Below are 16462 nucleotides of genomic sequence, written 5' to 3' on the forward strand. Positions count from 1 at the left end.
CTTAACACCTGGAATGTCCAACATGTTCGTGAGTCCCGTCCAGTTAATGTCCAACCTCTGGAAGACAAAATGTCAGCATCAGTTTAATTTCATAAAATGAAAAATAATGGCTACAAAAATCAAAAAAAGATACAGAGGAAACATTTTTTAAGTATATAAAATAATAATTAAATGCATCTATAATAGTTTGTGCTGGTTAATTTGTGGTCAGGCTTAATGATTCACACATTCAGTTCCACATAAACCAGAAGAAAAGATACTAAAACCATAATAAATACAACAATATTTGACATTACTTTGACCTACATTTAAAATTGTATCAAAGTTCTGCAGGCTTGAGTATAGAAATATCTGGCAACCTGATGTACATTAGAGGTTTAACAAGCTTTTACTCTTTAAACTTAGGTGCCTGTAAAAACCAAACAGAGCTTCATGTACAAACTGAGACATTATTTGGTCGAGAGTAAAAGTTGATTTGAGGGCGATTTCTCCTCAGCTCCTCACTGCCTGCAGTGAGCCAGCAAACAGCAGCTCAGGAGCTTTTAATTTGATCGATATGCTCATCAATACAGGAGGGCAGCTCAGGTTCACAGACAGGAAGGACATGATGAAGGCTAAATCCAACTCCGTCTGCAGATATTATTCCAACTATGATGAGAAGTTAAAATAAAGATCAGCATAACAATAATGTCATTTCTTCTGAAAGGTTCAGTCGATCATAACTCCTGACTTCATCTGTGGACGCCTCAAACAGAAAATAAAAATCCTCATCAAGTTCAGCTGGAGCTTTAATTCTCTTTAGCAAGTTGAAAACCCCCCAAAATCCATCCAGCTCCATAAATCCTGTCTATAAAATCCAGAAACACCTTAACAGCTGCAGAGAAAATCTGGGTTTAACTCTCCAAAGACAGAACTTTAACTTAGGTGCTGCTCCAGCTTGTTCTCATTTGCATCACAAGTTTCCAATTATCTCTGATGATGAAAACAAACGCTGAAAAGCTGGTACATGATCCTTCACACTCTGCACAAAGTAAAGGTGTTTAAACGGCTGCCATCTTGTTCAGAGCAGGAACTTATTAACCTGCTTCTCTAACCCAGTTACTGGGCCTTTATAGGAACCTAAACTGGGTCATCTGGGGAGGAGGACTGGATGAAATCCTGTGGGGGAAAGTGACCTGTTTGAAGAAAAAAGAAAAGATTAACAGTAAACAATAAGTTCTTCCTCTGCTCCACCTTTTCCAGGTTTCATTGAGTGACGAGTTCAGAGAAAAGTGATCGCCCTTCCCAGGGAACCCTGGCAGTGAAACAGACAAATTACCGCAGACATTCCTGACACGCCTGCATCCAGAGGACTGTCGGCTGCAAACTCATCAAGACTCAGATTAAAACAACGCAGATGTCATTTCAGTTAAGAAATGTCAGAGGAAAAAAAGATCTGCAAAAGAAAACTAAAACAGGAAGGTTACAAAACCTAAATCTGGCTTCAGGTGTGGTTCAGCAAAAACGACAAAAAGCATCAGAACTACGAGCCCCTGAGTGATACATCTAAAAACTCTAGATTTAAACTCAACAGTATCTGAGTTTCCATTGACCATATAAATGTGCAATATTGGAATTACAAAAATTTATCTGCTCAATAGAAGCATGGCAATTTCTAAAAACATTCCCGTTTTCAATAAAAACTTTTTGCGGTAGCGTGAGGTGCTTTTTCAGCAGTATCAAAATTAATATATTTTGCAAAGCTGCCGTGGAATCACACAGAATGAGGAAAATAGAGAGGAAGCTAAACCATTTACCCATACTGATTTCTTTTTTCAATTTGCTTCTTTTCCAAATTTGAAAAGCAAACTCCAGAGCAGGCCTTCAGTGTTTCAGTCACCAGGCTGTTTTTAGGTTCCTGGCTCAATTCAGAACCAGTGAACCGACCATAACAGGAGTGTGAGTCAGGTGACATTGTTGGCATTTCTATTGAGACACCTAATAATACAAAACCTCGCTGCTTTATCGGCTGTCAGATTATGTTGTGGGAGATAAGAGTGAGAAGTCTGAATGTGTGTCAGTTTGTTCAGAGATAAGACGAGACTGTGAAGCTTTAAAATGTTGTAACAGAAACTGTGAAAGATGTTACTGGAGATCAAAAAATAAAAGTAGGAAATGAAATTATGGAAAAATTTTAAATGTGTAAAAGTCTGCCAGTGTTTGTTTCTATCATGCTTTAGAGAAAAAAATACACCAACTGGCATGAATCTGTGGTTTTAGAAGTAGGCCAGCTTCACCACAGCGCAGCAAACCCAGACTGGGTAAGGAAGAGGAGAAAACAGAAGGGGGATTCCACAGAACAGCAGAGAAAATACTACAGCTAGCCCCCCGTTCACGTCAGGCCCAGACCGCGCAGTCACAGTCAAACTTAACCAGAACCATGGATGGATTCTGCAGGGCAGTGGGGCTGGTTTTTTCCAGGGCATATTAAAACTGCAGCAGACTTCACTTTAAGAGTGAAAGCAGATGCCAGTCGCTGTCTTTCCACCAATGTTTTTTTATTGAGTATTGCATTAGGAAAGGTTGATGAAACGGCAAAAATCAAAATCCTTCCTCAATTTTGGAAATAAGGAATAAAAAAATGATGTTTGCTTGAGGTGGCTTTTGACTTTTCCAACAAAGAGTTAACCATCTAAAGGGGAGATGGAAACACATCAGCTGAATAAGTTCAGATGTAACAAACCTCACCATAACCTGCCAGGTCTGCACCTTACCAGAGGCACGAGACTCTAAGCCCAGACCCCCAGCTTGTGACAGAAACTTCTCCATTTTTCTGAGACATGTGCCCCATGCTAGTTTGTAATTTCTACATTTAACTTATTACAGCAATGTTTGGCGTCACAATCTGGTGAAATTATCTTTGTGTTACTTGATTGATTCGCTCCAAACCAGTAGATGGAAACACACCAAATTAGACCAGAGAGCGCTTCAAAAACAGGAAGCAGACTACAACGCACAGCATTCTGGGTAAATACAATCAAAACAAACACATGAGTCTAGAGCTAGCACTAGAAATGGCTCGTAATTTTTTGCTAAAAAGAGAAAAAAGAGAAATCCTACAAACACTAAAATCTGATGCCACTGCATTTTGTTAAGAAGGAAGTTTTGCTCGGTGTCTTCTTTAGAGGTGTGTGTGTTAACTTCATAAGTAGTTCTTGGTACAGCGCCCCCACAGGCGAGGAGGGGAACAGGTTGCTCAAAGGGTTTGGTTGGTTTGAACTGAGGCAGCTGTAAATGTAAAATGTTGCAATCTTGGTCCCCAATTAAGTCTACTGAACACCCTTAGGATTAGGATTATAATCCTTATAATAATCAATACCAATAGCATCATAATTTAGAAGAATTTCACAATGATTAGTGAAAAACAAAGATTTAATTTATTGTGTCCAAACTTCTTCAAAGTCCACAAGCTAATGCGTGGTTTAAAATAAAAAAAACATTCAGTTTCCACCTCCACAGAATAGCAAAGTGGTGATGGAGGTGCAGAAACCTCTCAAGTTGAGAGGGAACATTTGCATTTGACAAATGTTGGTTTCTCCATAAACCCTTTGTTACATTGTTTTTTTTATAACTAGGGCCAAGTCTGACAACTTAATTTGATATACATTGGTACAACAACAGGAGGAGGAGCACAGAGAGAGATAAACTGGTTAAACCAACGAGACGGTTGGTTTCCTGGTGAGTCGGCTGTCACACCACAGCTGTAATACTGAAAGCTCAGCATCCTGTCACAACTCACCAGGCTCACAGGGTGGAGCAGGGAGGAAGAAACAACACCAACAACCAAACAACCACAACCAGCAACAATGCACTGTGGCTGACGGCTTGTGTTTCAGATTGATGATGGAACATCAGTTACTGGTTGGTTTTTTATACCAAAGATGCAAGGGTTTGAGTAATATTTCTTCAGAAACAAAGAAAAGAGCAACGAGTAAATAAATAATCTAAAATAAACTGTGTTTGATTGTGTTCATTGAGGCTTTAAAGCAGGGGTACCCAAACTCGGTCCTCAAGGGCCGGCATCCTGCATGTTTTAGTTCTCTCCCTGGTTTAACGCACCTGGATCCAATGATGGCTCATTAGAAGGCCTAAAAAGAACATTAACATGCTGAAAAGGTTGTTGGTACTACCAGGGAGAGAACTAAAACATGCAGGATGCCGGCCCTTGAGGACAGAGTTTGGGGACCCCTGCTTTAAAGTCATCATCTGCAGTGAAGCTGTTCTTGTATCCTTAGTGTTTAAGTCTAAAACTGCAGTTTTGTGGCTTTGCTGCAAAGATGAGTCCAGTGACAGTATATGAAAAAGCACTACATCTCAAACTTCAGCATATTGCATGAGTGTATTCTGTTGAAACTCACACTGGTGCACAATTTCATCAGCTGAAGGTGTTATTTTGAGCAGAATGTGAAAAAACTGCTGATTTTAGCAGAAAACTTCATATGAGCAACTATATGTGTGAGTCATGTGTAATCATACTATGATTATCTCAAAACATTTAGCACCCACAAAAATAAAACAAATAAAAACAAAGATATAAAATGGAAGTTAAATTTCATAAAAGAAGGACAAAAATCTCAAAGCGGCTCCTAAGTTGAAGTTTCTACTGTTGGATGATGGGATAATTTCTTGTTTGTGTTTAGAGCATCTTGATGGTGCTTCTTTTCCTCTGGGTGCTTCTATCAAAGCCTGGATCAGGAAGATAAACCGTTCTGGACTACAGGAAGGAAGACTGCAGTCAGGAAGTGAGGACACAGATAAAGAAAAGAAGAGACTCAAGTTGAAAACTGAGTTCAGCCGTCTCCAAAAAGACAGCAAACGTTAAAGGAAAATTCATCTTTTTTTGGACAATTTGTGTCTAGAAAGCAGGTTTGCATTCCTGAAGTGGTCAAACAATATGTTAATTTCTTTAAACCTGAGGGAGGGAGCATCACAGTGTTATTTAAACTCTGTCAAAGTGAGAGGAGGAATCAAAGTACTCACAGGTTTTTTGAGGAAAAAGACAGACAGGGCTCCGATCAGAGGCATGTCCCCCAGCAGAGGCTCCATCACCACCCTCAGCATGCCATGAAGCTGCAGACAACAAAACATCATCAAACTGTTTCTGCTCAGGAATTATCAACAAATATTGACTTCTGGAGAACATAAATCCTATTTACAATAACTGGGTCTGAATTAAGTCTCAGAGTTTGGTGCTATTTCCCTTGTAGAGGATTTATTAGAAAAGATTTTGGAGTAAGAAGTGTTGCATCTGAACTGCTTTTACTGGTTCAAATGTTGATATTTATTTGACCAAAAACTGCAACAACACAGAAAATTCTTTATGAAGCTGGAAATACAAAACATCCCTTTTTTTGTTCCCTTCTTTGTACTTTGTTTGCGGCTTTATCGGCGTCCATTTCTCAGATAATTCACATATTTATTGCAACAATTTATTAACTTTCAAAGTCTGAGAGCAAGAAGCCAAACCAGGGGCATTGAGGGGTATTTTCTTCTTTGTGCTGCTGTGAGTCAAACCTCAGACATGTAGACTGCATGTCTGCAGCACCAAATTTGGTCAAAGCTTCTTGCTCTGAGCAATCACAGAGCACTTTGTTCATCAAAATCAATCTGGTGAAAAAGATTGAAGATAGGCATTAGTTTTGTTTATGTCCGTTTCCTCCTGCAGCCCACTGCTGCCTGAAAGAGGGCGCTTTATAAATAATGTGCAACCTATAATGCAGTCCCACCGGGACGGAGGAGGAATCTATAAATAAAAGATGTGACACAAGTGAAGAAAATAATGACTCATGGCTTATTCTCATGCTTAGAATAATCTAGTCAAGTTTGACAGGCGGTGAAAAGCATCCATAGAAACTTTTATTGCAGCTGTAAAATGAACATAAGAGGCAGACACTGAGAAGCAGCAGTTTCTCTTCTCCCCGCTAATCTCTGAACAGCAAACATGGCCTGATCGGATGCCAACAGCTGAATGGATAACGTCTGCTTTATCAGACGCGAGTCAACACATTATGTAAAATTCTCTCTGAGGGGGTCACAGATTATTGCAGGGGTCACAGCTAAAGGAATGAAGCAGAGCACAGTCCTGTCTGACTGACAACATGAATAACGAGGGACAGACTGCGCAGCTACAAGGCAGAACATAGTTTTAATTTTTATTTTACAGTTCAAAATTAGTGGTGGGACTCAATTTTAATCAAAAAACAAAACTTGACAAAATAAGCAATTATTTTCAATTCAAAAACCCTTTTTTCTGCTAAATTACTAAATAAATGTGCATATGAGCTCAACAACAGAGATATATATTGTTTTTAATCTATTTTTTATATTGGTGGAAAGTGCTTTGTCGTCCATTGCTGTTATTTGCTGATGTTGCTTGTGCATCAGTTTTATGGGCGTACCAGAAACACACAAATACAAACATAAACTTTTGTGTGTAAATAGAAAATGCAATTAACTGCATATATTTTGAAGGATTAATTAATCAAAATTAACACGTTATAGTCAATGGAAAAAATTACTTAAGAGCATCTTTTCCATCTTTAGAACTACAAATATTTATCACACTAACTGAAAATATTAATATTTGCCACAATTCATTTTCTACTTCCATGTTCAAGATTCATTATATTTCCAGACCTTTCCAGATTGTGCAGGAACCTTTTCTCTTTTATTTTAAAATAAACAAGAACTGTTTATTTTACGTTTCACAACACAATGAACTTTTCCTTGATGTAAACTGTTTCTGTGCCTGAAGTTATTTATAGAGACTTTGGGGAAATTTTAATGCGAATTTTTAAAAACAAATCAGTCATACCTGTATGCTTTTGATTCCAGCCCTGCAGTAGAACTTCTTGATGTCGATGTCAATTTCTGTGTTACCAACAAAACTAAAAGTAAAAATGGGAGAAAAATAAGCAAATTAAACCTGTTAATAGACGAGACAGTAGCTAAGGGAAATAGATGTACTGTGCTTTTTTAACAGATAACAAAAAGTAAAAATAGTCATTATTTGTGAAAGAAGTGTTGCCCTCACTTTTGTTTCATGCCATATAATTACAGCCCTACTGGCCTTTGATTCTACACCAAGCAGACTTTAATCTACATTTATTGGGATTGATCTTCTGTTTAGTTTTACTCTGCTGCAGACTGGTTGTAAGGATCTGCAGGCAGCATTCTGCTGTTAAAACTACAAAAGCAAAATAAAATCTTGTGTCTGCAGCATCATGGTGAGTTTGTGAGTGTAGAAGGGAGGCCTACCTGATCTGCAGGTCCATGATGACCTGCCTCTTGTCCACATTTTCTGTGTAAACCTTCACCCCGTTCACTCTGAGCGGCTGCACACACACACACACACACACACACACACACACACACACACACACACACACGCACACACACACAAACACACAAACACACACATACCCACGCACGCGCATACACACAAAGAGAAAACAAAAGGTGAAAGTGAGCAAAGTATTTGTCAGATGTGAGGAACAGTTTTCAGCTCAGGTGAACAATCAGCAGCTTTTCTTTAGAGTCTGCTTCTGGAAGCTTCTGATGTTCAGGAGCACAACACGAATAAAAATAGAAATGCAACAACAGAAAGATTAAACAGCTACTGAAGAGTTGAAACAGTTCTTATTTATTTTAAAATAAGAAACAATTCAAAGTCTCTGCAGACCGCTGGAATGCCTTTAATCTTATCCGATGTTTTGAATACACAAAGAGAGTGAAAGATTTTTTTTTAATTGAGAAAGTCACAAGAAAAATAAGATGTTGCAGATCTCAGATCCTGCAGTCCTGCAGATTAGAGCACAGAATAATTCAGCTCTATATGAAGTTAATTTATTTACAAACTTCCAAAATATAAGAAAAACATAGAAGCAGCTCACTGTATTACATAGACAAGTATCAGAAATGTAAATATCCAGTTTATGTTTTCTACTGGATATAGTTTGTAAAAATCAAAAAGGTATGATCCATGTTACTGCTGGTCTACTCATTCTATACATTTAACCTAGTAAAACTTTATTCTGCTGCAAATAAGATACTGACGACTGACATGAACTTCACAAAACCACCCGCTTTAGGGTGATATTAACTGGAATCAGTGAGCTGAGTGGTGACCCCGGTGTTTTGAAGCCTGACTCTTTTCTCCCTACCTTGTCTCCCATGTCGATCTTGGTGAAGCAGAAGGTGCTGAGATGAGGGTTGGCACCCTTCACTGCCGGCTCGATGGTCTCCCGGAACAGTTTGTCCACAAACTGGCAGATGAACGGCCACATCTGCTTCACCGTCTGAAGCAAAGCAGAGAGAAATGGAAAATTAACTGGGGAAGAACTTTTCTTCAATCCTATTTGACCTCATTGACTCTCAGTCACATGTTCTTTTTCTTCCACAGCAAAGAGAAGCTGCACAGTAAGTAGCAGGCACGGCGCAATATGCACAGTAGCTTCTTAATGTGTCATTTTCTTCGTTTGCATTCATGCTCAATATTGTTTTAGTCTGTTACATAAAATCCTAATCAAATAGATCAAAGCTTACAGATTTAACATGACAAAATGTGGAAAACTGCAAGCGGTGTGAATAATTTAGCAAAATTATTTTTGTAAGTGCTTTGCTGATTTCTTTACTTTGGCATTTATAAAACAAGTTCTTAAATTTAATTTGTTTTAATACTTTTCATCGTGCAGTTTGCACCTAAACCTTTCATAACAAGTACAGAGTCCAATAATGTTATTGATGGAAAGTTTTAGGCTGAAGGTTCTAAAGCATGTCTGCACTTAATGGGTGAAAGAAGAAAAACAACTAAAACGTGAACACCGAAGATCTCCCATTCCACACTCTGTCATCCTGCAGGAACATCTCAGGTCACTTCTGCTAATGGTGTGATTTAAGGAGCACATATCACCTTTAAAAGGTCCTGGAAATCTCCTCTGAGTGCTTACACAACATGTATAATTTAGCATCACTAACAATTTGAGTGTTTGGTTGGTGATCGTGGAATATTCTGGGAAGAAACAGTTATCGTCAGCGAATCTCTTCCAGGAACTGATCAGATCCTCATGTCTCTATAACTGGGACGAGGTCCCTCAGGGCTCCAGGTTCAGATCCCTTTTTAAACCCTATCTCACCACTTTGGCTTGCTAATAAGAGACGATGAGAAGTAATTGGTGGATGTCTGTGTGTGCTGGAAACAACAACAACAGCTTCTATCGGTACCTTATTGAGCCACTCCACTCGCTCCACATCTGGATAATGAACCTGGAAAAAAACGGAAAGGTCAAAGTTAGAATCAACGAACTGCTGGTCCTTACTGGACCTCCACTCTTTAAAGTTTCTGTGTCAATATTTGTTAGTCTTGAACTCATCTGAGTCACAAGACAAAGTGACTCTGTTCACATCTGGCACCAACATCTGTTCCAGACAATCTGACACACTCCAGACGTTTTGAGGACGGTTTCTCTCCTGCTACCATTGGAGGTGAACTAATGCACCCGATCCACATCAGTTTAGCAGTCCAAACACTAAAACTTTAAAATGCCCCCCACTGACCTGACTACACATTGCTGCAAACCAATTTGAAGCAGAGAATATTGTAAGAATACAGTTTTAAGTTGCCAACAGTATTTTTTCAAAAATCGCAGATTTTATGATGTATTTTTTAAAATGTGTTTCCAAAAAGTTATTGCATTGTCAATAAATCACAAAAAAAAAAACAACAATCTACAATCATTAAAGTAATATTTTTTAAAAATCTGTGAGGTAAACTATATTTTATATATTTATATAGTTAATGTGAATTCTGTGATTTAGTAATATAAAAAGGTTTTAAACAATCATTTAAAGAAAATCCCATCTGTTTAAAGAAGAAAATATTAGGGTGATGCTTGAATAAAAAAGTAGGGATGCACCGATATAAAAATCTAATCTGATACTATATCAGATTATTATAAGCCTTTTTTATGATATCATAATACTGTGATATTATTATTGAGGTTATGGCCGATATTTACCAATATTATTTATGTCCTGTCCCTTCAACGCCATTTAAAACCACACAGGTCATTGTTTTCAACTAAAATAAAACATGTAATTCAATGAAGACATCATTTTGAACTTCATCCAAAGGGGAAACGTCTTTGCTGTGATGACTAACAATAAATCTTTTGTTAGGCAGCGACTGACCTCTTGCATTGATGATTGTTGCTGTAAGGTGAACTCCAAAAATCCAGAATTATACAGCATCTTAGTCGTTGCTGATTTAACTATTCTACAAAAGAGACTCTCATTTCCCTAAAATTCAAAAGTACAACCCAAATCCTAACCAGTAGGTTTTATTGTGGCATGTAGAGTCATGATGCTCAGTTGACAGCTAGCCTAATCAAAGAAGCATCCCAAAAAAAAAAACATTGAGGTTCAACGCCGGGGCTTGTGGGATATCTGTGACAACTGAGACAGGCTGATCACGCTTCCACAGAGTCTGGCAGGCTGCCTGTGCAGCAGCGGCAGAGCTGCAGCAGACAGCCAGGAGAGACACGGCTGTTATATAACGCACACACTGACAGGAACCTGCACAAGTTTATGATTATAAGCGAGCAGAAAAATTTAATTTATTTAAAACACCCCGCCCAACATCTCCACACATCAGTCTGAGATGCAACTGGCCTTTTCCTTCCTCACTTCAGCATTCAGCACAGACGACATATCAGCCAATGTTTGTCATGTTTTATATTAATAACCAATAGTTATTTCTATCTTGCAGCTGGTTTCTGTTTCTATGATTTTCAACAGAAATTATGAAGAATAATTGTTCTTAAAGCTGCGACTAACGATTATATCATTAATTGATCATTCTGATGATTATAGATATTGGATTAAAAAAAAATCGGCACAGTCTACGGACTTTTAATTTAACTAATTAAGCCTTTTTTCTTTCTTACAGAACATTAGGAAAACATGAAAAGATGCATATAAATAATTCAAATCCTTTTTTAAAGGAAGAAAATTAATATTTTATTGCCTAAACTGAAATAAAATAGCCCACCTTTAATGAATCTGATCAATTTTAAACTTTGCCACTTGTGTAGTTTTGGCTAAAGTATATTTATAGACAAAGGCGTTTTCAGCTTAAATGCAAAGGGTATGTATATATATATATTGTACAGCTTTGGCTTAATTAGTTGATTATTTCAACAATCATTTATTCCAATTAATCTGATTAATTGTTTCAGCCCTAATTGTTTTGTAACTGTATTTTTTTCTGAGGTAGAAAGCGTAGTCCAAGGTAAAAATCACAAAACAATCACCTTTGATAATGAAAAGTAGAAAGATGTTTATGAAAAGTGACTTTAAAGCATAAATTAAGATTGATATTCCTAAAGATAAAGTTAATTATCTGCTGTTTTTTTACCTTCTTAAAACTGTTAATTGGGCTAAAAGTATACAGGCTGGACATTAATTACTTTACACATAAATACATGAATAAAACAAGCTGCTGGATGAAGCCTCTCTGCCGCTGTGTCAGGCTAACGGGCTCCTGTGACCCAGAGCGACACACGAGGTCAGTCAGGAAGTACATACAGTGTGACTCACATGCACAAAGTCATGCATCCAAAATTTAAACAAACAACCTCACACTGATATCATCATCATCGTCACATGGTGATGTTTTCAGAAATTACATACTAGCCTGTCTAATTTACTCTCATGTAAAAGAAAGCATAGAAACAGTTTAATTGTAAATCATCTGTTCATATGGTATAGAATCAAAAGTAATACAAGTTTGTTGAACTTGTAAAGGAAAAAACCTGGAAAGTAAAAACAAATCTAGACGTAACTGTTGTTACTTTGGTATTTATGCAATAATGATGCATCAGGAAGTCGGATGAAAAGCTCACTAAACAGCTGAATGTTTTACAAAAAGCCAAACAGACCTGAATATACAAAGCTAAAAGAAGAAGAAAATAATTAGTTCTCATTAAATCCAACTGACTCCATGAACACAGGGAAGTCAAACATGAGGTAAAATGCAGCTAAATATGCAAATAAAACACAAATCCTTTTGTGTTGTCACAGTGTGTGTTCCTGGAGGTTTATTAAAGGTTAAACATGAGGTGAAGCTGCTGCACAATGTTAGTTCAGCCATCTGTCAAGCAAGCTGTCTCTGAGATAAAGAGAAATGTTTCAGGTATATGGCTAAAATGTTAGATGAGACAGCAAAAATCTAAAGCTAAAACAACAACAACTGACAAGCAGTGGCATAAAATAAACGGTTTATTTTAGGTGCAAACAAGACTAAATGATTCAGCTTTTAGAGGAAAATGCAGAAAACAGATGTAAGAATTTCAAATATAGGCATGCAGAAATGATTTTCCCTGACTGTAAATAAAGTCATGTGGAAACTTAATCATCATTTGCCTTTTCTGGATGATTCAAGATGGAAATATGGAGCAGAAGACTATCATAGCAGGATTTTTGCTCCTTAGGTATTAACACAATGCCAAAGAGGAAGGATATCAGCAATGGCCTTTGAGCAGCAACTGCAGCGGCCGACCAATGTGGGAAAGGATTTATGACCATTTCCAACAAATGTATTTACAGGTGAGAAATATTTAACAGTCTCTCCATGTTTTCACGATCCAGCAATCGCAGAAATTAATGTAAAATAAACATATCCTTGCATTTTTTTCACAATCATGCATAATCGTAAGCTTATTGCTACTTTTCTACAAAAATACTAGAAAATATTGTGTTTTTGTGATACTAACTCTTATAACATCGTATTTCTTGATGTCATTTTGTAGTCAAAATGTGAGTGATCAAAATGGAGAGTAGCAGAAATTTAGCTATTTAAGTTTTTAAAGTATAAAAAAGTTTGTGTACAATCTCTCTGCTTCTTTTCTTTCTCATCTTGTTTTTTAACACATACATTTGGAAGGGGTTTAAAAAGGAAGAAACATTATAAAATGCCTTGCAAATATTTCTAACATATCACCATAAAATACATTTTGCAATCAAAATGAGTGCTTTTGATTGCAAAATTAAAATCACAAGAACAATCGCAAACGTTGCAAATTTTCATCCCATCAAATTCAGTCTTTGGAAAGTAAATTTGCAGCATGACCTGTGCTGCATCTGAATTAATCAGATGCAACTGAAACTATATCACGATAGTTTTAGAAAATATGTCCTTTGGATAAAGGAAACTGAATTCAAAATCAACCCAAATACCTTCTACAATTGTGAAGCATGGTGGTAAAAATCACAAAACGTCTCAATCACAATCACCTTTGATAACTGCATATCGAAGTATTCTAGAGTCAAACATGAGGCGAGCTATGTGACAGATGAAGTTTAGCCCAACCAACTTGTTTCGATGTTGGGACAATAATCTCTGATGGAGCAGAAATTTATAAAAGAATGACTAAAAAGACTAAAGGCACTGCAAGTCTAAACCTAAACCTACTGTTAATTCTTCCACCATGACTTGATAGAATGATACAGTAATACAGAACATGACAGCTGAGAAGTTTTACTGCTAAACGTTGTGTTGTTCTGAACTGTCGTCTTGAATAAAGAAGCTTATGTGAAAATAAAAGATGAGTCACATGAAGTCCATACAGCTTGATTCAACATGTGCTTCATTCTTCAGGTTTTAACAGGTAACAACATGTAAATGTGTTTATTTTTCTCCTGTAATTTATGACCAAAAGTGAAGCTTACAGAATGAGAGAGCAAGAAAAACAACACATCTGCTCCAAGAACTGGGAGCAAAAATTCAACAACAAACATTTATTACTTTGAGTCACCAGGGAACCAATTAATTTTTCATGAATAACTCATAAAACCAGAGACGCAAAATGAAAGAGGTCATTTTAGGACTTCTGTTTCGCCCAGTAAGGGCCAACCAGGAGAACCAAAATTATTTATTATAACACTGGATTGAGTAAAAACCAACTGATCTTCACATACATAACAAAAAACTAGTAAATCTTCCAGTTTGTGTGATACGTTATATTCTGACTTTTCAGATTTAATGTTAGCTGGATAATCTGCAGTGTCCTTACATCATTTAACTTGCTGATGCAGTGTAAAAACACGCATTTCTGGATCATGTTTCATGCCTGCAGCAACAGCAGCGCAGACCTCCACAGGTTCTGATCCACAGAGCTGTTTTCTATCCAACCGCAATTTAAAAAAACAAGATCAGACTTCAGGCAAAACCATGACTCACTGAAGACTAACTGTTAGACAGCCAATCAGCAGCAAGCTGAAGCATCTCCATTTGTGCTTCTGATGAGAGTCATGCTTCAGCTATGCACCAGCTGTGTGGAAATCCTACACTTTATTTTAGCCACACCTCCAGCTCAAAAGCTGAGCGCAAGAGGAAAGGGGGAGACGAGTAAAAATGTAAACTGAAACAAAAATCTCCTCTTCCCAACATGGTGACAGCAGAACAAGTTGCTTCCTCCTGGTTCACATGAATTTTAAAACTGTCTGGCAATTTTCAAAACCTAAGAAATCGCACAAAACAATAAAAAAATCTAACTAGTTTGTGTGATGTTGAGTCACACAAATCGATTTCCTTCACCAACATTCAGATGTCAGACGGGAACTCTCTCAAAACCTCTCGAGACCAAACGTGACACCAGGATAAACAAACATGGCCGACAGGGAAACAGAATAAGGCAATAGTTTTTCTCTATCTTTAACAGAAATAACATTACAAAGGTGTCTACGACGGTCACCAGACGTTCTGGGCCTTCATGACAGTTATTTTGTCCTATTTTTAAAATATCTTGAGAAAAAGTTGTTCTCAGTCTTTGGTAATTACAATTGACAGCATTTTTTTGTTTTGCAGTCTAGAGATTGACATCATTGTCCATTCCTCTTTGCAAAATACCTCAACCTAGGTCAGATTGGATGGAGAATATTCATGAAGTTCAGTTTAAGGTTTTGCCTCAAATTCAGGACTAGAATATTCTAACATCAATATACCCGAGTCTGAACCACTGCATCATGTTCCACGTGTCTGCTGCACCAACTGAAGAAAGTTCAAGAGGCAATAATACTTTGAGAGACACAAGACAAACAGGCTACTGGGGATTGGCCAAATACAATCACCTGTAGTTTTTATTGGTTCAATCAAAGTATTCCTACACAGTTAAAACACAGAGTAATTGAAGGTAGTCCACAATAATTTAATATGGCACACACCCAGATTTCAACATGAGCAATGAAGCTGCAACATAAAGTCATCTGAGCCACCGCATGATAATGCAATAGCAACTCTTAAACCTGAGGACTTCTGCAGCAAGGTCGACACCCAATTTACAAAACTATAAGCCATAAAGCTCTCAGTTATAAAACTAACATTCAAACCCATTACATATGTTGCAATATTTGTAAAAGGGTTTGTGTTTCAATCCATCTGCAGCAGAGTACAGTCTGGCTTAAGTTTGATTTTCTTTAACAGCATCTTTCATCTAAAAATACATCAGCATAATAAGATTATCAGATAGCAGCATATCAATTCAAGATGAAAGCGCAACTTTAAGAGGTCGGGTAAAGTTTAGATGGATCTGTACAAAAACCTCAAAAAGAGTTTCACACTCCAGCTCAGTATGTATGAAACCAGATAAGCAGAGAAAGAACAAAAAAACTGGGAGTTTTTACATTTTATAAACATGAATATGTTTTTTGAGTGTCTGACCTGCAGATCACAAATCTATACAAAACTGATCAATTTCAATCACTCATTTACCATCAACATTTAATCTAACAGGTCTTTTCTATGATCTGTATTAAAAACTGAAAGTGTCTAGCATAGACCAGATACCAATCATCAATCTAAAATGCAATCAGTCCAAACAAAAGTCAATTAAAAGTACCCAAACATGAGAAAAAGCCATTATATTCTTCACATTTATGCAGATATTAGAGATTAAAAAACAACAAAAACAACTAACACAAACAGCAAATGAGAATTAGCCAAGAAAACAACATCCAAAAAAATAGAATATATAAATATTAACATGCAGACTTTTCATCATTCTGCTTAAAATAAAGCAAACCATTGAAAACCCACAGACTTCACATTAATGCAATGTGAAGGTATACAAAATGTTATGCCTGTGGGTTGCAAAAATATCATATCTCCACTTTCTTTACAGTAAAAAATTATTTTTATTACAGTTATCCAATTCATATTAACAGCTCTTAAAAACACCATGACTCAATAAAAAGATTTCTAACCAGATTCTAATTAGTGTGTACAATTTTGCTAATCTGTATCATTTAAGAAATATGTTGCCAATTTTAAGACCTTAAACTTAGTTTTCTACTGCAAAAAACTTTTTAACTTCAAACTAAAACATCAATCGGGTAAATTAAGACTTTTTACGTACTGAACAGTAAAAAA

General features: G+C 36.9%; 1 protein-coding gene across 3 annotated transcripts in view; it reads right to left on the reverse strand.

Annotated features, from left to right (window-relative positions):
• Positions 1-16462, reverse strand: part of LOC102222046 (extended synaptotagmin-2-like) — a 44107-nt gene that overhangs the window by 18156 nt on the left and 9489 nt on the right. For all 3 annotated transcript variants that reach the window (XM_014474690.2, XM_023334769.1, XM_023334767.1), the window contains exons 3-8: positions 9262-9303; positions 8202-8336; positions 7297-7373; positions 6854-6926; positions 5020-5109; positions 2-57 (exon numbers count right to left, since the gene is read on the reverse strand). In XM_014474690.2, the coding sequence (XP_014330176.1) occupies positions 2-57; positions 5020-5109; positions 6854-6926; positions 7297-7373; positions 8202-8336; positions 9262-9303 (473 nt within the window). The remainder of the gene's footprint in view (position 1; positions 58-5019; positions 5110-6853; positions 6927-7296; positions 7374-8201; positions 8337-9261; positions 9304-16462) is intronic.

Source organism: Xiphophorus maculatus, chromosome 6, assembly GCF_002775205.1.
Source record: "Xiphophorus maculatus strain JP 163 A chromosome 6, X_maculatus-5.0-male, whole genome shotgun sequence".
Taxonomy (NCBI): Eukaryota; Metazoa; Chordata; class Actinopteri; order Cyprinodontiformes; family Poeciliidae; genus Xiphophorus; species Xiphophorus maculatus.